Source organism: Equus caballus, chromosome 10, assembly GCF_041296265.1.
Source record: "Equus caballus isolate H_3958 breed thoroughbred chromosome 10, TB-T2T, whole genome shotgun sequence".
In the NCBI taxonomy this organism is placed as follows: Eukaryota; Metazoa; Chordata; class Mammalia; order Perissodactyla; family Equidae; genus Equus; species Equus caballus.
The window spans coordinates 66,281,551-66,304,138 of record NC_091693.1 but is presented as its reverse complement, the minus strand read 5'-3'; the positions used below and the strand labels follow the sequence as shown (position 1 = coordinate 66,304,138).

General features: G+C 38.2%; 2 protein-coding genes and 1 long non-coding RNA gene across 52 annotated transcripts in view; 1 reads left to right on the top strand and 2 right to left on the bottom strand.

The window, feature by feature from the left end:
- The window catches only part of CEP57L1 (centrosomal protein 57 like 1), a 73,183-nt gene extending 70,962 nt beyond the window's left edge, over window positions 1–2,221 (bottom strand). For 12 of the 49 annotated variants that reach the window (XM_070225378.1, XM_070225385.1, XM_070225376.1 and 9 more), the window contains exon 1: window positions 1,762–1,842. Coding sequence is in view for 2 of the 49 variants with exons in the window: in XM_023650888.2 (XP_023506656.2) it covers window positions 766–792 (27 nt within the window). In the remaining 47 variants the exon portion in view is untranslated. Of the gene's footprint in view, window positions 1–765 lie in introns of all 49 variants that reach the window. The other 37 variants (XR_011422607.1, XR_011422604.1, XR_011422598.1 and 34 more) reach the window with 16 other exon arrangements.
- The window catches only part of SESN1 (sestrin 1), a 105,617-nt gene continuing 85,247 nt past the window's right edge, over window positions 2,219–22,588 (top strand). Inside the window, exon 1 of one of the 2 annotated variants that reach the window (XM_001503992.7) lies at window positions 2,219–3,536. In XM_001503992.7, the coding sequence (XP_001504042.1) occupies window positions 3,258–3,536 (279 nt within the window). In that variant the 5' untranslated portion in view covers window positions 2,219–3,257. The remainder of the gene's footprint in view (window positions 3,537–22,588) is intronic. The other variant, XR_011422592.1, reaches the window with a different exon arrangement.
- LOC138915999 (uncharacterized) lies at window positions 7,301–9,004 on the bottom strand. Its single transcript, XR_011422609.1, has 3 exons — window positions 8,864–9,004; window positions 8,003–8,121; window positions 7,301–7,438 (listed from the first exon to the last, which is right to left on the bottom strand). It is a non-coding gene; the product is annotated as an uncharacterized lncRNA (long non-coding RNA).

Genomic DNA, 22,588 nt, shown 5'->3' with positions numbered 1-22,588 from the left:
ATCAGACTTGCATTTTGAAAAGATGATTCTAACTGCTGTGTGGAGAACTACTGGAGAAAGGCCAGAATGAAAAATCACTATTGCAATGGTCTTGGCAAGAGACTACTGCAGTTTGGAAAAGATTGCACCTACATAGACGAGGGAAAAGGATGGATTTGAGGGATATTTGAGAGATAAGATTGACAGGACTTGGTAATAACTTGACTATATAGGTATGAAGGACAGGAGGAAATAAAGAATAATGTTCAGATCTCAAATTTCACAAGTAGGTGGTATGTCCTTAACTGAAATAGGGAACAGTGGAAAAGAATCAGATTCACAGGAGATAATCGGGCATTTGGTTTTAGGCATGTGGAGTTTGAGGTGCTTTTGAGATATCCAAGAAGAAACATCAAGGAGATGGATATATGAACACTGAAAGGTAAATAAAGCAGGATGGAGCCATACATTTAAGAGTCATATGTGGTGGTGAAACCATGAGTATGGATGAGATCATATTCAACTACGCAGTAAAAAGGGAACCTGGACTTTGTGGGTTGGACAAAGGAAGATGAGCCCAAAAATGAGAAAAAAAAAAAAAAAGGAATGGCTTTTTTGTTTGTTTTTTGAAGTCACACTCATAAGAAGTTCTCATTTCTTAAATTCTGATTTAAACCAGTAGCATTAGAATGTAGCGAGGCTTTCCAAATTAGACCAATTCATTGAAACTATACATCTATTAAAGGAAAGGCCACTTTCAGGAACTATCTGGAAAATTCACAGTACCTGTCTCTGTGCGCCTTCAAAGTACATCAGTACACAAAAAGATACCGCTCCCAAAATATAGATGATTCGGCTTATCACAGTGTCTTGAAAGTACTCTCTTTCTCTCACTTCTGGGCCTCACTATATGCTGTTCTTCCGGCCCTCTCTTTCTCTGGTTTGAAGATTTCCCTGACTTTCCAAGACTGGGCTAAGTGATCTTCTTTCCAGCCACCCCAGTTATATCACAATACTGTAACTGTATGTTTAACCATTCGTTTCTCTAGATAGGAGCTGTCTTTTTCACTGTTGTATTCTCAGTACCTAAAGAGGCTAAATTTTCAGAAACACATCTATTCTGCAATGTGAAAAATTAAAATCAGTCCACCGACGGCCTTTCCCACCTCAACTTTTCTCAAGAGGAATGACTTGTTAAAAACAAACAGTAATTCGTAAACAAATGGTTGAATCTTTTAAATATACTAAGTTTCGGAGATTTTTATAGGTCTTTTTTCAATAGTTAGCCTTAAAGCCTGCAAAAATTCCTATTTAGGAATACTGAGGACTCTTTTCCCTTTAGTCTCATACAAATGGATCTGACAACTCGCTTTCAAAGCCCCGCTTGGGATTTCATTTGACTGAACAAATAAAGCACAGAACAGCTCCATGCAATGGCAAACGAAGGTGCAGTTGCACAGGAATTCCTAACCCAGGCCGCACCAGCTCACTTCAAAGGGCGGAAGCAAACGCAGCAGCGTGGACAACGGGCCACAGCATCCCTCTTGCCTGGCCTTCCGCCGCTCCCTCCGACCCGCACCATCCCGACCATTCCCAACTCCTCGCCTCAAAGCGCCCTCGGGCTTGGGCACCCGCACTAGTCCTTCCCACGCAGATTACTGGAAAAAGTCCCTAGACTAAGGAGGGCAGCCCTAGATGACTTCGTCTCCAAAATCTCAGAGGAAATGTTGGAAGGAAAAATCCTGTCAAAGGAAAAGCGGCAGCCAAGCCTACAGTGCTCACCAAGCCGACGCTCTCAGTCAATCTCCGTCTGAGCTAACCGTTGGCTCGGCAGGCCGCCACAGGCACCGTCGCAGTGGCTCCTGGGGGCTGTAGTTTCTGTCGCAAACAGAACGCGCCGGCAGCATCAAAACTACATTTCCCAGAAGTCGATGCGAGGACGCCCTGCCTTCTTAAATCTGGAGTTTGGCATAGTAAAGAGACGCTATTTTTAGGCTAATCTTAAATTGAGATTTAGTTTCTCCCAGGAGTGCATCTGTGTCCTCTTCCCTTGCTGTGCTTCTCTTGTTTGTGACAGTTTCAGTAGACCGTACCTCAACTCCTCCTTACTTTTCTTCCCCCTTCTCCACTCTGGACAACCCAAACATCAAGGTACGGAAAACGCCCCCAGGCGCAAACTGCCTCTTAAGACGCATGCGCCGTGCCCGCCGTCACGCATGCGTGGCAGCCGGCTTCGGTTAGCGGCCGCGCGCGGACTTGGGGTCTGGAGGTAGCCCGCCGGAGGGCGGGGCCTTTTCCAATGGCTTTGCCTCTGCGGGTTGCGTCTGCCTGGGCGGGGAAGAGGGCGCAGGGGCAGGGGCGGCTCCTGGTTTGTGCCGGGCGGAGAAAGGGGAGGGACTGGGGGGGGGTAAGGACCCCATCTCCCCTCCCTGCTCCCGCCCTCTGGGCCAAGCCCCACCGATGGGGCCGGGCGAAGGGGCGGGCTCTGCGCCTGGGCCCTGCGGCTCCGCCAGCTCCGCGGCCCAGCCCCGCGCTCAGGGATTGCGAGGCTGCCCTGTGCCCGTCTGGTTTAGCGGGCGGTGGGCGAGGACGCAGGGACTGGAAAAGAAGCAGCGTCTGCCCGGGGCTCCGGAATCGGCGGGACCAGAGACGCTTTCCTCCAACCCCGCCGCCAAGACAGCGGCTGCCAGAGGCTGCCACGCACCAGGAGCGCCTGGTCTCCGGCCGCGGCGGCCAGGGAGCCCGGGCTCGGCGAGCCTCCACAGCCAGCGCCCGGCCGGCCGCCGAGGCGCAGGGAGGAGCGGCGGAGGGCGGGGACTGGTGCCGGAGGAGGGGCGGGGTGGGAACGCTCCCCCGAGCACGGTGGCTGCACAGACAAAAAAACCCGAATGGCTGGAGGACGTTCAACTGTTACCAGCCTTTTTGGGCAGAGCACGGATTTGACAGCTCCACAACGTGAGGATATCCGCTGACCCCGCGAGACGGAGGAGAGCACTTCCCCGAGGACTGCCTGTCCAGCAAAGCCAGCGCTGTAAGGTTTCAACTTTCCAACTTTTTTTTTTTTCCGGTCTCCAACCAGAAGACTGCCCCTTGTAGACCAGTTGAAAGCCATCAATATAAAAGACATTTATGGTTCCAAATGTCACCCAGACGTGTGTTTTCATGACGATTCGATTTCTCTGATTTTATTCTTACATTTCTCATTTTAAAAAAACAAAGTGCTTTTGGGGACATGCTGATAGGTAACTGAAGGCTGCAAAGAAAAATCTCCAATTGTCATGGCTGAAGGAGAGAATGAAGTGAGATGGGATGGACTGTGCAGTAGAGATTCAACAATTAGAGAGACAGCCCTGGAAAACATTAGGCAAATCATTTTGAGAAAAACCGAGTATCTTCGTTCGATGAAAGAGACACCTTGTCGTCCATCAGACGGGCTTTCAAATGCTGTTTCTTTGGATGGGTTGAATAAGCTTCTTGCTCACTTGCTTATGCTTTCTAAGAGGTGTCCCTTTAAAGATGTGAGAGAGAAAAGTGAGTTTATTTTGAAGAGCGTCCAGGTAAGGAAGAGCTTTATAATCACAACTATATGTCTAGTATAGTGAAATTTCACTTGCGGTTATTCACTTTGTATTTACTTCTAATCGGTTATTATATGAACTGTTATTATGAATTCACTCTACATCTTAAATTTAGCGTGTTCTGTAAAACATCAAGTTTGGGGTCAAAATTGTACAAGATGAACTAAGGTAACAGCAATTTTCAAATATAAGTAAGTAAGTATTGTCTTTTTAGAGTTTTAGCAGAGACTGCATCCCTCCTGGAAAGACATGTGAAAGTTACAGTTAATTGCAAATAAAGACTTGCTTTTCTTATATTCATTTTTACATGTTGTTGGAAAGTGTAGCCAGTATACTTTTCACATTGTTACAAACAGTGTTCTGTGTGAAAAGTTTCACATTTTAAAGCCTCTAAAATGATAAAGGATATTATATGTTTCCTAGTCAGCTTTTTCAAGATAATTGGTGAAACAATTTTCTCTTGTTCTTCAAAACAAAACAAAACACAACAAAACACCAGGGTCTGTTCTCTAAGTGCAACCTTTCTTTTTTCAACAAAAGACTTCCATAATAAAAGCCCGTGTTATAAAAGAGCTGACATCTTCAGATTTAAAAGTTGAACCTAGGTAGAGTGTATGGTAGAAAAACTTTTATGGTAAATTACTCAACCAGCTTGCTCTGTGTTTGCCTAAGTTGTGTGCTGCTTTTCTTTTTCACATATATACCTATTGAAATTGTTAAGTGCAACAGATTAAAAATATTCTAGTTTTCCTCCTGTTTTGTACATAATCAGTTTATCCTGTTTTATTAGAAGACTTATTGGTTGGTTTTTTTTTTTAGGGAAAGGTGGTTTTTACATCTTAAGAATGCTCAGTAACATTCTTTATTACCTGTCACTCTAAATTATTCAATCCACATGTGTTGTTCAAAGTCATAGTATGAGAAGTTTTTAAAATTTGTAATTTCCTTGGGTATCTATGAAAGTTAAGATTGACAGTTTTTCTATGCTGGCTTGAATTTAGTTTAAAGCAGTGGAAAAATAATCGTGTATGAAGATTCTGTTTATGATCTTGGGATATTTCTTCTCACAAACACTTTGGGAACAGTCGTTACAATTCATTTATCCAAAGTTACCAGAGAGGAATATATTTCCTAGATACCTGAAGTTTACCCTTTTAAGCATCAAAGGTTCCCTCTCCCTTAGACTGTAGTGACTACTACGTTTTTTCCGCAATGGGTCATCATTATGCACATTAAGTACTGTTTTATAGCTAAGGGTGGAGTATATAGGACTATATGATCCATGTTTTTTAAATTTTTGTGTTCAATTTTTATAGTTTTTCTGTTCCCTCCCTTGCTGTCAGTATACTTTGCTTTGGTCTTTTTCTGAAGCTTTCATTTTGCTGCTGCTTTGTGCTGGAATGGGAAACCAGATAACCAATTCTGTTAAAAGTTATATTGGAAAAAGAAGTAATTAAGCTCTGGGGAGTACAGGGTCAAAGGACTGTAATATAATGGTAAGTAAATGAGTACTGGGGTCAGACAGACCTGGGATCAAATTCTACCCCTTCATTAATGTACTGCATAACCCTGGACAAACAAGTTACTTGACCTGTCTTAGCTTGGATTTCCACATCTATAAAATGGGAAGAATAACTTAGAGCTGTTATGAGAATTAAATGAGATTTAAAGTGCCCCAGTATGTAGTGGATGTTCCTCTCACCTTTCATAAGTGAAATACATGGACTACGTGATACATATTTCAAGACTCATTCATCCTACAAAAGGATTGAAGAATCTCCTCTACCATAAGGGTTTCCTGTAGGTTTCTACTCTTTTTTTCACCTCTGCATCTTTTGCACTTTATTCCTGCCACAATTTCAACAGGCACTTTTCTTATATTGTGCTATAATCGTATGTTTATGTGTCTGTCTCCCACAGGAGGGCTGTAAGTTCTCAAGGGTATTGGCTGGGAGTTGGAAGCTGCAAAATATCCAGTGGATGAATAAATTTATATTTGACTTCTTTTTGTTTCTTATCAGTTTGAATAGATGAAGTTACTAGATTGGGGAGCTTCCACTCCCACTTCATTCATTCATGTCTTCATTCAACAAATGTTTGTTGAACCCCTAGTGAATGCCATTCTAAGAACTGAGAGCTAGTGGTGAACAATTCTGACATTCTGCTGAAGGGAGAAAAACCCATAAAGAAGTAAACAAACAATGTCATTTTAGATAGTAAGGGAAGACTTCCCTGAAGAGATGGCATTTTAGCAGAGACTTGATAAATGAATGAATATTATCTAGGGAAAAATGAGATTTGTGAGGGGGACATCGGGAACAGAATATGTGAAGACCTCACAGCGAGGTCTTCACATATTCCTAGAACAGACAGTAATGCAGTGTGGTTGGAGCATGCAGTTTGAGGGGAGTGTGAAAGCTTAAGCACGTGCTCTGGAATCAGACCTGGCTCAATACTTTCTTAGCTCTACAACCTTAGATAAATTACATAATCTCTCCTTGACTTAGTTCTTCATCTGCAAAATGAGGAAGTTGCTAATGGTTCCTGCCTCCCAATGAGAATAAAATGAAACAATGCTTGCAAAGCATAGCATAGTGCCCAGCACATAAGAAACACTCAGTAATGTTAGGGATTCTCACTGTTTTTGGGCAGGAGCAAGATAATAGAGGATCTTGTAGGTCATGTTAAGAGTTGTGGACTTTATCCTAGGAGCAATGGGAAGCCACTAAGGGGTTTTGAGCAAGATAGTGACATGGTTGATGGTGTGTTAGAAGGATCACTTTGGAAGCAATGTGGAGAATGGATTTCAGGGGTTAAGAGTGGATGTGCCATATCAGTTAGGAGGTTGTTCCACTAGTCCAAAGCAAAAATGGTGGTGGAGTAGAATAGTGGAAAAAAGTGAATGGGTTTGGGAGATAGCTAGGAGGTAAAAACAAGAGGATATAATATTTAATTGGAAGTAAGAGATGAGGGAAGTAAAATGAAGGATGGCTCTGAAGTTTATGGCTTGAACTGCTTGGTGAATAGTTCAGTCATTTCCTGAGATAGAAGAGTGGCAGAGGGTCAGTTTAGGGAGAATGATGAGTTCTGTTTTAGACATGTTGAGATTAAGTTACCCATGACACATACGATTAGAAATAGCTCCTAAAGGAATAGCTGCCCCTGCTACCACAGTTTTACTTCTGCTGTTGTTATCTCTTAGGTCTCCAGACTTAACCCATCCTCCACCTTTATATCCATCCTCCACGTAACTGCAGAGCCATTTATCTAAAGTGAAAATCTGACCATATTACTCCTCTGCCTAAAATCCTTTAGAATCGGATAGAATTTAAACTTCTTAAGAATGTTACGTATTGTCCAGCATCATCTGGCTTCCACTTACCACTCCAGCCTCACTGCTCACACTGAAGCATCAGCCTCACATGGGAAACCAACTAATTCAAAGGTAGCACTCCGTAATGCTTTCTCTTATTCATTAGTAAAGCGGCAAAAGCTGAACTGTGTTTGTAATTTCTGCACCTGTTCCTGGAGGCCCCTAATTCCTGTAAGTCAGTTCAGGGGACTGTAGTCATAAAGGGAGAGATGTTGGGGCAGTGGTAGAATGGACTCAACTCAAAACGGCTAAACCTGTAAAAGTTGGCACATTGAAAGATAGCATTCTCTGTTTGTATTCCTGTTCTCATTTATTGATTTCACGTCAACATACTTAAATCTGTTCAACACATTTTTGAGAACTATTCTGTGCGAGGCACTGTACTTTCAACTGGAACATCCATAAGATTTGTTCCTTGCTTTTGAGGAAGATCTTCTATTCTCATAGGAGGCTTTATTTATGCTGGGTTTTTTCAACCCCATAATACCTTTTTGATGTGCTTGATTCCCTAAACAAAGGAACAGAAGTATTAACACTGGCTCAATATACTAATATAGTCCACTAGTGAACTATAGTATTTACAATGCATGTAGATAAGGGGAAAAATCTGAGTGTGTGTATATACATTGAAAGATTATAAGGAGTATCCAAAATAGCCAAGTACTTTTCCAAGAATGGTCATTTCGTCATTTTCATTTCAAATGTGAAAAAGGAAAACTGTTAAATTTTCTTATAAGCTTGCCAGCAATTAACACTGTCTGAAAGTAATTTGGCTTAAGATAGAAAATTTAGACCAAGTTACAAAGTACTGTTTATCTTTGTTTAGTGGAGTGGACAAGGCTTTCATTTAGTGAAGTGATTGTTACCCCCAGGGAGAAATGAAACTTTAGCTGTTGGGTATGGTGCACAGTTACGGTTGTTACAGTTGCAGTTGGAGTATCCAGTTGGTATCCAATTGAGTAATATATAGGTTTGTAGGTTTAACAATAAGAGGTTTATTATTTCGCATAATAAGTCTGGAAGTTGGGCTGTTTCAAGCTTGATTGATTGTTCGTTAGCCAAACTACATTACCTTTTTGCCTTCCATCTTTCTTTTTCTCCTTTCCTCAGCATAGCAAGTGCTGTCTTCACTCACGGTTGCAAGGTTGCTACAGCATTCCAGGCACCATGTGCAGTCATGGCCATCTGCAGCTAAGAAGAAAAGAGTTTCTTCCCATGTGTCTATCAAGGAAGAAAAGCTTTACCCAGAGACCCTCCAACAGACTTCCTCTCAGTTTCCATTGGCTAGGGTTGGGTCACATACCCTTTTCTAAGCCAGTCATTGGCAAGGAAATTGGGCGTTTCTGTTTTTGATTTGGACTAATCCATATTCACCCCCTAGGAGCCAGGAGAGCCCCATCATTTGAACAAAGAATTTCTCTTGGTGAGGAAGAAGAGGGACAAAAGGCAGGTTTAATTAGAGGCTGCCTTTAAAACTGCTGTTACAGCCAAAATAATATATTGCTTTGGTCTAGTTATAATTTAGATTCTATTAGATTAGAAAGATAATTAATTTATAATGATGCTGTAAAATATAACAGATTGCGGACAGTCTAGAAACAGATATGGCCTTTTTAAATAATTGTTTTGTTTTGATTTCTTTTTTACTGCCGTGTCTAGTCCAAGCCAAAAGATTAAGATAAGGCGTCTCAAACATTCACTGCTGACTCTTGGGTATCACAGCAACTATGACAGTCCTCTTTCAGGACTTACACTAGACTTCTCTCTCCACAGCCACTATTTTCTGGCCTTTCTTATTTTATCAGTGCACTGAGAACTCGGTCCCTTTCCCTCAGAAAACCTCCTGGCTTACTTCTCTACTCAGTGCTTCCTCATTCCTATCTTTGACCACTTTCTTTCCTTGCTTTCGAGCTCAGAGGAGAATACTGTTTACCTTCAGGTTGTCTGCACTTCTTTGGATGGAGAATATGAAGAAACTGAAGGCAAATCTTTAACATTTTTTTTCCTAAGTGGTTTGAAGTCAAAATAAAGAACCTGTCTTTTTTTTACCCACTGGCCAACAGGATGAGTCATATCTGCACTATCTACCCTCAGTGTCCTCTTTATAATATACAGGTACATCCTGGCCTATTCCTTTGTTCTGACTTTTCTGAAAGATTAAAGCTAACAAGGATACTCTTTTAAGTTTTCAAATTTTGGATATTTTATTACTGTTTCAGTGCCCCTAAATGGTCTCTAGCATGAAAAAAACCCAGGATGATGAATGTTTAAAATATTTCTCTAATGTAGTTATTGTTTTGTTTATAAATGGGATGTAATGTTTTGTAGGAAAATGGGATGTTAAACACTTGCTTATTAGATTTTGGTTTAAGGTCATGGATTATTCATGATATCACGGAGAACTCTCTGAAACAATAGTTTAGCTTAATTAGAATTATTTTCTCATCTTTAGTATTTTGTACCCTTAAAGTGCTATACAGTTCATTCATGAGTAAAAGAATTAGAAAGTAGATATGCTGTCTCTTTGTTTTAGAGTTATATTTATTTTCTTTTTGGTAAGCCATTAGACATTTGCAGGATATCTTTTAACCATTTGAATAGATAATAAATTAATAACTCAAACAGCCCACTTAAAGATTTGTTGAAACTTTCACCTTACAGAAAGTAGCCATGGAATCTTGGGTATAATGAGGGATTATTAGTTACTTAAGATTTTGATACAATAATTCCTTGTTTGGTGTTATGTCTTAATCATAAAGAATTTTCATATTTAAAAACAGGCAATGTTTATGTGGAAGCAAATTAACATGGACTGGAGGAACCATAGACATGGGAAAATTTTTAGAATTTGTAGGAAGGACAGGGGAGATGCTGGGGGAGGGGGAGGCAGTGCTTAAAATGCATAGAAGGAAGAAAGTACTGCGAGGAGTACATCAGTACCAAGCAAGCTTTGCCACCAGTTTTAATCTCTTCTTTGTCACAATTCCTCAAATCAGTCATTTTTTTCACACCATGGTAAAATATCTACTTTTTCACTGGAAGTCAATGGAAAATAGGATTTATTTTGACTCAGCTTTTCTAGATCACATTTGTTACATTAAGTGAGAAAGACCTTAATTGACCTTGATGAAGTTACCTAGTATTTTAATTATGCTGGCACAGTATACTCAGGGACATCTGAAGGTTCTTCAGACTCTTTGATGATGCTATTGCTAGGGGCATAGGGCAGACTGGAAATTTAAGTGTGAAAACCTCAGCTAGATAGTCACACTATGGGAACGTTATTTCATCTTTGCTGTTTTTCCTTTTGGTTACTGCACCAAGTTAAACTAGTGTCGAAAAGATACATTTACTGTAATGTTTGTGTGTAGAAAAATGTCTTTGAAAGCATACTTGTTTTAAAAAAATGGTTTCTCACTGGAAATGCTTAGGGAGTTTTTGTGGGATAACAATTAGCACCATTTATTGGATTTTCCCAGTTGGCATTTTTATTGTTAAAAGTCTGTGTGTTACTAGTAGACTGTCACAGTTTGTGACATGTTTCAATTTATAAGAAAAACTTGTGGAATTTTGCAACACAAGAATTATCTGTCGTCTCATGTTCTAATCTCTTTCATATAATTATTTATAGAAAAATCTGATTAGATTGCAATGAAATATGGAATTACCATAGAAAAATGAGATAGTTGTAGTTTTATATTTTATTTTAATCTTACCCTATTTTTAATTCAAAAAGGGAAAGGTCTTCATAGATTTATAAATTATTGCTTATATTATAAAATTGCCTTAAAACAACTTCCTAAGTTTTTAAACCATACTAAAGGGAAATAAAATTATGATGTGAGTTTTGTGAGTTATTTTACCCAAATCAGCTTTCATATATACATATTCATTAAATAAATAGTATTCATTTAGTGTTTTAACTTGTTTAAATTGACAAGCTAATAAATATATATGCCTCTTAAAAGTTAGCTAGGATAATTTGTCAATTCTATGTGTAATCTTCAGTAAAATCTAACTAGAATCTTAGTTTTCCCTATTAAAATTGAACGTTTACTGTTTTGATACTTCAGTGTTTGACAAGCATTGCACTCTCGTCTTTAAATTTTACATGATTTCATTTTCTAGCAAGTTGGCAGGTGTTAGCTGTCTATAATTATAACTGAGTAATTTTTCAAATGCTATTCATAGCCTAAACACAGCAAGAAATTCTTCCGATCATGTGATAAAGACCAAGCCTTGCAAAATAGTAGTAGAGTGATATGTTCAGTGGTACTGAAGGACATATTTAGAGAAGGCTTTCAAAAGTGAAAAGTGATTTAAATGATGGCGAGACAGGTTTTCTCACAAAATAAGATCTCTTAAAGTCGTTGATAGTGATTACACCTCACCAGATTAAGGTGTGTCTACTTTTTCATCTAACAGGTAGTGTAAACATTGGCAGACTTAAATTATAAAATATGATGTTTATTCAGTTTTGTTGATGACAGGTTCTGAGTATAAGAATTGAAATTTTATTGAGACAAGATAGATTTACCATTGAACCTAGTGAATTATTTCTTCTCATTTCATTCATTAGATACTTGTTGTGTACCTAGTATATGTGAAACATTCTGCTTATCTATCTTCTGACATGTCAAAGAAAAGGCTGTTTCACTTAACTTTAATAATGATTCTACTTAAAAAACAAAAGAAGAAGCTTGTATTTTCTTTTTCTTGATTTATTTTATTTTCTAACCATCTATTTTAAATATACAGTCTCACATTGACAGAAATATTACCTCAAAATGGCTTAAAGATCTTGTATTTTCTTTACCAGCCATATGCTCATGAATAAATTAACCTCTGTAGTCTCAGTTTCCTCATCTGTGAATTGACATAATTTTACTATCTACCTTGTGATGTGATCATAAAAATTAAAGGAGATCATATTGGTAAAGCATTTTGTAAATGTCAATGTACTGCACAGATTTCACTATGAATAAACTCTTTGAAGCTGTTTACTTATCTGTAAAATGAGGATAATAATAATACCAATCTCACAGGGTAGTTTTGAGAATTAAATGAACACGTAAACCATGTAGAAGAGGGCCTGGTACATAGTCAGTGCTCAATAAACGTTGACGATGATGATGATGAAGAAGAACTTGATCTAGGTCTTTTAGCATTTTTTTTTTAAAGATTGGCACCTGACCAAACAACTGTTGCCGACCTTTTTTTTCCTGCTTTTTCTCCCCAAATCCCTCCAGTACATAGTTGCATATTTTTTTCTAGTTGTGGGTTGTGGGATGCCACCTCAGCATGGCCTGATGAGTGGTGCCATGTCCGCACCCAGGAGCCAAACCGGTGAAACCCTGGACCACTGAAGCGGAACGTGCAAACTTAACCACTCTGCCACAGGGCCAACCCCCTAGAGTTTAGAATTTTTATGTTACTTTCATACAGCCCACACTTTGTCTCTACATATATTAACACCCCTAAATGCCTTTTGTACACTAAATTTTAATAAATTAGCTGATTAATGCTGATGTCCAACTTTATCATTGGATGCTTCCAACCACCCACTGCCCCAGGACAAGTATTGGACTTGCCCAGAGGTTTGCCCCAGGGTTGATGGCAGATCTGCAGCATCCATCTCCTCCTTGGAGTCCAACACCATTCTGATATGTCAGTGTGCTACCAGCAGGGAAGGGTCGCAGGCAGGCAGCAGCATGTGTCATCCAGGTGGTCAGGTGCCCATGGAGAGGCCTGTGCTTCAGTACCTGGACAGCACTAGAGGATAATGGTCAACATCATGGGCTTTGGAGTTAGTCAGACCTGGCTTTCAGTGCCGTTCTGCCAAACTCTATGACCTTGGGCAAGTTACATAACAAACTCTATGACTGTGGGCCAGTTACATAACCTCCTCACTTCCTTCGCAGAGTTGTGAGGATTAAATGAGCTAACGTGTAGTGCTTACTGGAACGCAGTAAGCACTCATTGAATGTTAACTATTAGTATTCTATTTGGCCCCCACAGTGCGATGGGGGAGAGGAGATGGAAGTTGAGCCCTCTGGCACAATATGCCCTTTACACTCCCCCAATTCTTTGGGCAACTGGGAAAGTTTCACCTACTTTCCAGGTTCCCTGACCCTAGGGAATAGCACCCTAGAGGAAATAGCACCTCTGGGAACCAAATTAAGGACTTTATAAATATTGTTTTAGCTCTCCAGGAACTGGATTCCTCCCTTGACAACATGTTAGTCTATTATTCTACCTATGAACATTTGACTTTCAAATACATCTTCAAGGACACATAATATAGGAAAACAAGTGATGGCTTGTTTGCCAGTGTTGTCAGTAAGCAACTGAATTTTCTGTGCCTGGTTGGTTCACGTGTGATACTTTAGGCGAATTATCTACTGCAGAGACCACTTGCCTTGAAGGTCTACTGAGGAGATTAGAGCTGCGCTATCAATGTTCCTACTCTGCTTCCTTCAGCGGGAGCCTGACATCTTAAGCAGAAAGACCCCAAATCAGTCCTTTCACTCCTGCCAGGTAACTGGCCCAGCCTAGACTGCTTGATATGATTAAGAACAAAATAACTAAGCAAAGATTACATTACCAAAAAGATACTACAGAAGAGGTAACAGGGCTTGGAGAGATTTTGTACCATGTTTGATTTCTTGAATTTGCTTATTTGCATGTGGCAGGAGTCTTTGCATTCCTCCTGAGCTCCCGTGCCTGTCCTCCTTATAATCTGTTGTGGCATTGGGACCAAGTTATCTTAAGTCATCTTCAGCAGTCTCTTAATCGTTCTAGTTTTGTACACTTCTACTTTTGAATGTAGTAAGAATAGGCATTCTGTATGCAAAGCCTGGTTCTTAAGTCTTTTCATATATTAATTCATTCAATCTTCACATAAACCTGTGAGAGTAATTATTATCCCCGTTTTATGCATCAGGAAATGTCAAAGCCCAGATAGGTTAAATAACTTGCCCAAGGTATCACAGCTGGTAGGAGGAGGAGCCAGGTTTCACACCCCGGCCATGGGACTCCAGAGTCCATGCTTTTCACCATTATACTATATTATCTGAATAAAAATTTAATGTAAGGTTCATAACGGTGAAAATATATATTACTTTCTTTTCCAAATTATTTTTCCTTTAGGATGAAATGTAAAACTTTGGTGTTTCTAGGGGAAACCACATTCTCAGATGTTATTAAATTGCATATGAAATTCTTTTTTAAACCCTGACCCATCTTGAGATTGCATTTGAACCCTGCTGAATCTTCATGTTTCACTGTGGCATGTAATTTTCATTATGTTGTCATTATAAATTTCAGCAAGGAGGCTCTGGATTGTGATCTTGGAAATATGATGTCTAAAAGGCTTATCTTTACACTAAGAGATTACCAAGTAAGATGATTTCTTTAGTGAACTGCTTAAAAGAAAATTTGGTATATTTCCATGACTAATAGACTCAAGATTAGCTTTGAATGTTAAAAGAGCATTTGCCTAGCTAGTTCATTGTTGCCATGACAGTGCTGGCAGTGCGAGTGTTGTAGTAACTCCTTGCAATGATCTTATTTTAGACCCTAACGTTTGCAGGGCTGAACATCCCCTTCCCCGCCCCACAAGCAACTCTAGTGGAAAAGTACTGGTTTTATAATGCTTCTGGCTTTGTAGCTGAAAGACTGCACTATTGTAGGCTTAAAAAAAATAGTGTAGGAGTGTTGAGTATTTTTCCTGTGGATTATGAATGTTTGAAATTTCCCAAAATATGGTGTTGCGTTACATGTCATACAGCAAGTTGTTTACAGCTAAAAAGAAAAGGGGCCTCAATTGTCGTTTTAGAAATCAAGCCCAGATTGTATCATTACATTGAGCTCGTATAGAAATCATTTTTCCATTTGTATGTCTCCCATGAATACTTGAAAGTCTTTGGATTCTTTTATTCAGTCATTATGGAAAATTATCATTAGAACCATAAAGAATTGTGTTTAAATAGTATAAAAAAGTAACTTCTTGTCCTTTCCATAATTCAACATTTATCTAATCAAATTGGAACATTTTAATCTTGATTTATTAAATTGTGAACTAACCTGTTATATAATGATTTTAAGAAATTACCCAATTTGAACTGTGTACTTAAACTAACATAATTGTTGAGGCATTTTTAACTTTGTTGCCTAAATGTTATAAATTAGATTTTAAAATACTTCATTGATATTTTCTAATTGTAAAGCCCCTTATAACTATATTGTTAAGCACAAAATATTTTTAAACCCATAATAGTGCCAATCTGTATACTTTTGCATACTATTTGTTAGGTCAGAGTTTTGGTATCTATGGCATGTGCACTAAAAATCTGGTATGGAATGATGAAACAAAATGATTTTGGCAACAAACATTGTCAAAGAAGAAGGAAAATCTAAGTACTATACTTCCTTCATTAGTGACAACTACTAACAAATGATTACATTTGCTTTTTTCCTAAAGGCTCCATTAAAACCTTCATTCATCTTCCTTAGATGCTGAAGATTTAATCAAATCTTGCATGATTGGGCCTGTACTGAGTATTGGAATATGGATGTCAGGCAAGCTCTTTTCTTTCTTTTTTCAGTTTAACGTATAAAAATAATTTTTTAGGGGCTGGCCCGGTGGCGCAGCAGTTCAGTTCGCACGTTCCTATTCTCAGCGGCCTGGGGTTCGCTGGTTCAGATCCCAGCTGCAGACATGGCACCACTTGGCACGCCATGCTGTGGTAGGCATCCCGCATATAAAGTAGAGGAAGATGGGCACGGATGTTAGCTCAGGGACAGGCTTCCTCAGCAAAAAAGAGGAGGACTGACAGTAGTTAGCTCAGAGCTAATCTTCCTCAAAAAAAAAAATAAATTAAAAAATAATAATAATTTTCTAAACAAAAATTTGACCCCAAGCTAGAGTTGTATTTGGCTTTTCCACCAAACCATAAGTGTTTTAATCTTGATTTTATTTTATTATTGCCTTTCGTGCATTTTATTATAGTTTCCTTAGTGGTAATTATTCCGATAAGGAGGTATCTAATTCCACTCTACACTCGTCTTTGATGGCTCCTTTGAATTCGGGAGTAGGTGTGTAGTAAAATGTGAAGAGTCAAACCTTAAGATAAATATTCTGTCATTTTAGCACTACATATTTATGTTAAATGCTTTTTATGGTTGGAATGAATCTAAATTACAGTTATCTCTTTTTCCTGTGTTAAAATACTTAATAACAAGGTTATTGTTTTTTTCCTGAATACAACAGCACCTCTAGCTGACTTCCCTCTCCATCGAAGGCCGAAATGAGTATACTTTTTTAAAGTAAGAATTCATTTTAAATCTTTCTTTGTGCCTGACACTTTTCTGACACAAAGGGGGGATATAAAAAGAAGTAGAAGACAGCCACTCCCCTTAAGAATTTTGCAGTGATTTAGGGAAGAAAGTTTAAGAACAAATCAAGATTGTGACTAAAAATGTTAAATTTTATGGCAATATGTTGACAACAGTGCAGCTGTTGGTGGGAGAGTGTGTACATCGTAATTCCACAACCAGGAAATCATCTCAAAAAGATTTTTGTATGATGATAATCACTATAGAGCTATTTATGATATAGATGTATTATCAATATGTATTTTCATATGTAAGTGTGTAATAATCTAAATATCAAATAAATTATGGATTATTTAAATTATAATAGATCTGTATAAAGTACTATTGTACAGTTATTAAAATTGTTTTAAAATATATTTGTAAGAAAAAAATTATATATTTAAGTAGAAAAGCAACTTTTAAAGTAGTATGCCAAATATATATATTCTTATAGAGAGGGAAAAAAGTCAGGAAACCTGCATATACCAAAATATTAATCATAGTTCTCTTTTAGAGGTGAGATTATTGGAGATTTAAATTTTTCTTTTTATAATAATAATTATTAATCAATAATTTTATTGAGTGCTTACTATATGCCATGCATTGTAATAAGCATTTTACATATAAAATTTGCAAAATTTCAGGTGAGTTACAGGTTTTGAGGAAGATATCTTCCCAAAACGAAACAAATGTACAAATATGAATGCATCTACTCACTGTAAAATTAGATTAAGTTTCTGATTTATTTAGCCAAGGGTACAGGAAATTCTCAAAAGCTAGACTTTCTCATTGAGAAGAAGCACTTACAGCCTGCCTGCGTGCTGCTTTCCTTGGCCCCCAGGGCTCCTAAGGGGGTGCACCTGCTGGTGACACTGGATCCCACCAGATCTACAAAACTCAATTCTTGCTATACTGTTGCCTTTTTATATTTGGGGTTTACAACCACATTCTGGAAGAATTTGTACAAACTATCTATGCACTTTCTTTGAAGGTCTAGTTACCTGCAATATCTAATTTTATATCTACAACAATTCTGTGAGTTGAGTTTTGCATTTTATAGATGAGGAAACAGATAAATTAAGTAACTTAACTCAAGTGGTGAATATTGAGAGTGAGGACACATGTCTGACTCTTTAGTCTATGTTCTTAACCACTAATCTGTTTTCCTATAGTCTCCTTTTTTTTTGCGATGAGCATGTATTACTTTTATATTGGAAAACACTTAATGTGGAAAAATTATATGCTATATAGAGTGTTATAGTAATTCAGAACAAGGAAAGATCAGGATGGGTTGGGATAATAGAGACAGCTTAATGGAGCAAATAAACTTTAATGTAATAATTAACTTTTCTTCTCAGCTCATCTGTTTGTTTACACAAGTGTACACTGCTTCTACCCCCGACATGCCCAAACCAGACCTCTGCTGACTGGCTGGAAGTAATTAATGCACTGTTGTACTTTCCTGCAGACTAAGTTTTGGCCTCATTTTTGTTTCCTTTTTGTGGCCCCCTTTTATTTTCCTTTCGCCATCTGTCAGTGCATGTATGAACATGCAGCTATGACTTTTGTCAAAGCTCCTTCTCACTGCAGTGTCGGGCTTTATAAATAAAACAGCTTGGCAGTTTACATGTGGTAGTAGCATCATAATTTAAAGATTGAGATGGCTAAAAGAAAGCTGTACAAATTCTGTTAATTATATTTAAAAAATCATTGAAAGGAAGTGGAACTAGAATGTTGAGTCTCATGAAATGGATTAACCTTACAGCATAAACTAGGGGCTGATGTTCAACCAGTATAGCAATACTTGTTAAAATACTGACGTATTTTCATACCAAGTGGTAAATAGTAAATAGAAACTGCAAAAAGCAGTAAAATTAATAATACATAGTCAGGATGGGTGGTTTATCTTAGAAACTATACATGCACTTAGATTCTAAGCTGTTGCGGTCACTGAAGCACGGAGTTAGGAAGTTTGCTCAGATATCCTATTATTTATTTCAGATGTTGATGGTACACAAGCCCTTGGGTGGGAGAGAGAGACCAGGCAGGTCAACTGCCCTCAAAAAAAGTGCCCAGTTGTGCCAAGGGGAGAAGCAGAGTCCAGGCTTAGGTAGTGACTGGGGAGGCTGCCACAAGCCATCACTTTTGCCTTCATTTGTTCATCAGAAGCAAGTCACTAGATCCAGCCCATACTCAAGGGGAGCAGTTTATACAAGAGAGTGAATACTAGGAGGCAGAGATCATTGGGAGCCATTTTAAAAGCAGCCTACTGCAACAGCATATCTCCTGAAGCTAGGGGCTGGGCAGAGTGAGCCTCCCTACATGTTGTGAAGACAGTTGTGATCTAGGTTATATGCCCAGGAACCTAATTAATGTCTAGAAAAGAGTATAGTTCAGCAAGTAATTGTATGAGCCCAGGCTCTGCCCCCTCCCCACTCTTTCAACCAGTCTCTGGGTAAAGGAGCCTCACACCAGCCTGGCCAATGGATGCTCCTCCTCAGGCCCTGCTCCCTCACAAGCTGAGGCCCACCAAGGCTCAGTTGGAGAGGCCAGCCCACCTGCATCTAGCAGCTTCCCGATCTTCCTCTTCCTTCTCTTCTTCCCATGATTCTTCTGTCCCCCATTATTCTTGTGCAATCCTAGGAAATTCCCTGCTTCCCATTATTTGTACTAAAAGTAAAACAGCATTTGTCCAAAAGGTGGGAAGTGGCAGACAGCTTTCTTTTTTCATCACTTAATGATTATCTAATGAGCTGTGACTCAAATCTCAGCTGTGTCTATGATTTGAGGGGAAAAGAGAGTTAAAAATAAAGCCCACAACTTTTATGTGCATTCTCAAATGAATAATGAATGAGATTAAACATCGTTGCAAACCCACATTTCTATCCAAATCTCCCAAACTCAAGTTGGTATACTTTACTATCAATTTAGTGGAATCTGAAAGGGAACAGATGGAATAATTTATCTTTTTATATTTTATAAGCCCCAGTCTTTATAGATTTTGGCTATTGCAGAACCAGACCAAAATGATTACATAACTGACAGCAATTTTTTTAAAATGTTACCCTGTGAATACAATGTTACGTTGAGGCTAGGGCTTTTCAAATGCAGGGAAGCTCTTAATTTTAGTTTAGAAAACATCATTATTTATCATTTTCTCATATTTTGTTTTTAATATCTTGGCCAAATATTTGATTAAAATTGGAATATTTTTCCCATGTATATTTTAAATCTAGGAAATATACATATAATCTCCACTGCTAACAGTCGTTATCTTTGGGCCACATTTATGCTTTTCTGCATTTTTCCAAAATCTTTATAATGAGTACTTTTGTTTCTTCTAATAGGACCAAAAAAAGACGTCATTAAAAAGAAAATAAGCTCAAATACACTGCTCTCTATTCCTAACGGAATGACCTTTATGATAAGTAGAACTTCAATATATACTCTGAAATAAATTTCTTCTAATATAATATACTAATTTTAAAAGCTGCAATTCTTTAATTTTCTTTAGAAATACCTTTCTTTCAGAGACTTTGGCTGCTGATAGAACAGATTTTTTCCTAATGGATTTGGCATTTGTATCTTTTTTTTCCTTTGTTCATCACACTGGATGAAAATTTACTCCAAATTCTCAGCTTGTAGCTTTGTGAGCACTAGATGGCACTCTAGCTCAACCAAAATCTAGTTCATCTGTCATGTTTTGTTGCTATGGGCCTGAGGGGAAGATTTGGGTGTGCAACGTAAGGATGCTTATGTTTCCATTTTGTTTTAGAGGGAGAGAGTTTGAGGGGAAACGGAAAATTTCCAAGTTTAAATAGCTGAGCTTAACTGGTTCAGTTTTTCTATCTATCCAGAAATAACCATTTTTATAACAACGATGTCAGTCATTCATTCCACAGTATTTATTGAGCACCTACTATCTTTAGGCACTGTTCTAGGCACTACATGCATCAGTGGGCAAATGAGTTAAAAATTGCTACCTTTAGGCAAATGAGTTAAAAATTGCTACCTTTATAGAGCTTACATTCTAGTGCTTGAATTTTTTTTTTTCCAGTTGCCATTCTAAGCCTTGTACTTGCAGTCACCCATTAACTTACCCATTTGGTAAGAGAAAGCTGAGGCACAGAGAGGTTATCTAACTTGCCCCTGTTCACCTAGCTAGTGTATGGGGCAGAGCTGGGATTTAAACTCAGGCATTTGGGTCTCCAGAGTTTGGTCTATTAATCTCAACACTATAATGCATCTCAAAACTAAAGAATATTTTACTGTTGATTCTGTTGAATGCAAACAATATAAATTTACATATGTATTTATAATTGTTCCTAGATCTATTCGATTCAAATGTTATTGCCATTTTTTTATTGAAAAAATGATGACTAAATAAAATGCCTATTTTTTATGATTCTATAGTCAACTACTGTATTGTCTTAGCTCTCTTTTAGGATAACGTAGATCAAGTCACTAACACAGCTGGCCTTGTTTAAGTATGTGTTTAAGCATCCTTATATCCCTATTTACTTTAAGCTTCTTGTATTAGCCATGTAATAATTTGGATATGTTGTGTTAATGAGAGCTCTACCAGATTGTGATTCAGTTATTGTATAATGAAACATGGGACATCAAGTATCAAAAGTTTCTGTTTTGTTTGCCTCATTGCTCCACTATGGCATTTTAATTTTAGTAGTACTCTGTTTATAAAAAAATAGTCAACAATACACTATGAAACTGAAGAATGATACAGAACCTTAAATAATTTCTTAGTAGTCTGGGGATGCATTTCATGATTTGGGGGAGAAGGAGAGGCAAATTAACCTTCCTTTAAAAAAAAGTTGTATGTGACTTAGGATAAGTTACAATTATATTTGTATTTCCCAAGGCCTAGAATTGTATTCAACAACATACTTGTAAGCCACTGAGTACAGAGGGAAAATCAGCCACCATAGAACAAAAATATTGATGACTAATTCACTTACAGGTAATCAATAAATAAAACTTGCCTTCAAGGAAGCTGAAATAAGTAGTTCTTAACAGCTAGCTAGGCCCTTATTCTTTTTTGCTGCAGAACTGTTTTAAGATGGTATAACTATGTTTTTGATATGCTAATAATTAGAGTTAACTGTCTTTTAATTAAATGAAATAATTAGTCAAAGAGAATCCCTCTTGTTCACCAGGGAGTAGAAGGCAGTTTTCAGAGCAGAGGTTTCTTTTGGCAGGTTACAATTTAAGGGTTCTCAAATTGAGGATTGTGGTGTTTCCAGGAGCCTGTGTGTCCCTTAAACTGGGTGCAAACTTGTGTAGACTTAACAAGCATTTCTCTTGGGAGAGAGCCCAAATTTTATCAGATTTTCAAAGAGATTGTAACCCCAAAGATTAAGAACTGCTGCTAAAAGTAGAGTGATCTACTGCATATTAAACTTTTTTCCCTTAACTTTAAAGAAAAGCTTAAGTGATTGAAATTTGGAAGTTTTAAACCAACAAAGGGAAAATTTTGTTGATTCAATGTTAGTTTATCCCTCTTGGTCTGCTGATCCTCTTCTTGTGTGTCTGGTGATATTGATACTTGAATTACTTATATTTGTCATAAACTGGCAGGCCCAACCTGGCAGTTCAGAGGTTAACAGTTCAAGTCTTACTTGAAGAGTGTTAAGATACAGGGAGCCGAGCTGAGCACAGCAGAGCTCCGCCCTCAGGTAACATGAGCAAGAAATACCTACTTGCAAGCCACTGAGATTTTCTGGTTGTGTTTTGCCTCGGCAAAAGCTAATTAATACAGAAATTGGTAATAGCCAGACTGCCAGGGTCCATATCCTTGTTCTGCCAGCTGTCTAACCTTGAGCAAATTACTTAACATCTCTAAGCTTCAGTTTTATCATCTACAAAATAAGACAACAGCACCTCATATCAATGAGATAATGCCACCTTGCTCTTTAAGGTACTCAGCACAGTGGCTGCCTTAGTGCTTAGTACAGCAAAAAACCTTAAATCTATCCTTGTATATGCCTCAGTTGCCCAAAATAGCACCTCTTCTTACCGCCTAGCTCCTCATCGTGACTTACTTTTCTTCTTAGCCCAAACACTTTTATTTATTTACTTGTTGATTCTGTCTGCCCTGTTAGGTTGTAAGCTCCATGAAGATGGAGACTTTTTTTGTTCACTGCTGTGCTTTCTAGGCAGTGCTAGCACATACAAACAGATGTCCAATAAATATTTGTTGAATGAATGAATAAATGTTAGCTATTATTATTACTTGGCAATTTCTATCCACCCTCTCTCCAATCTG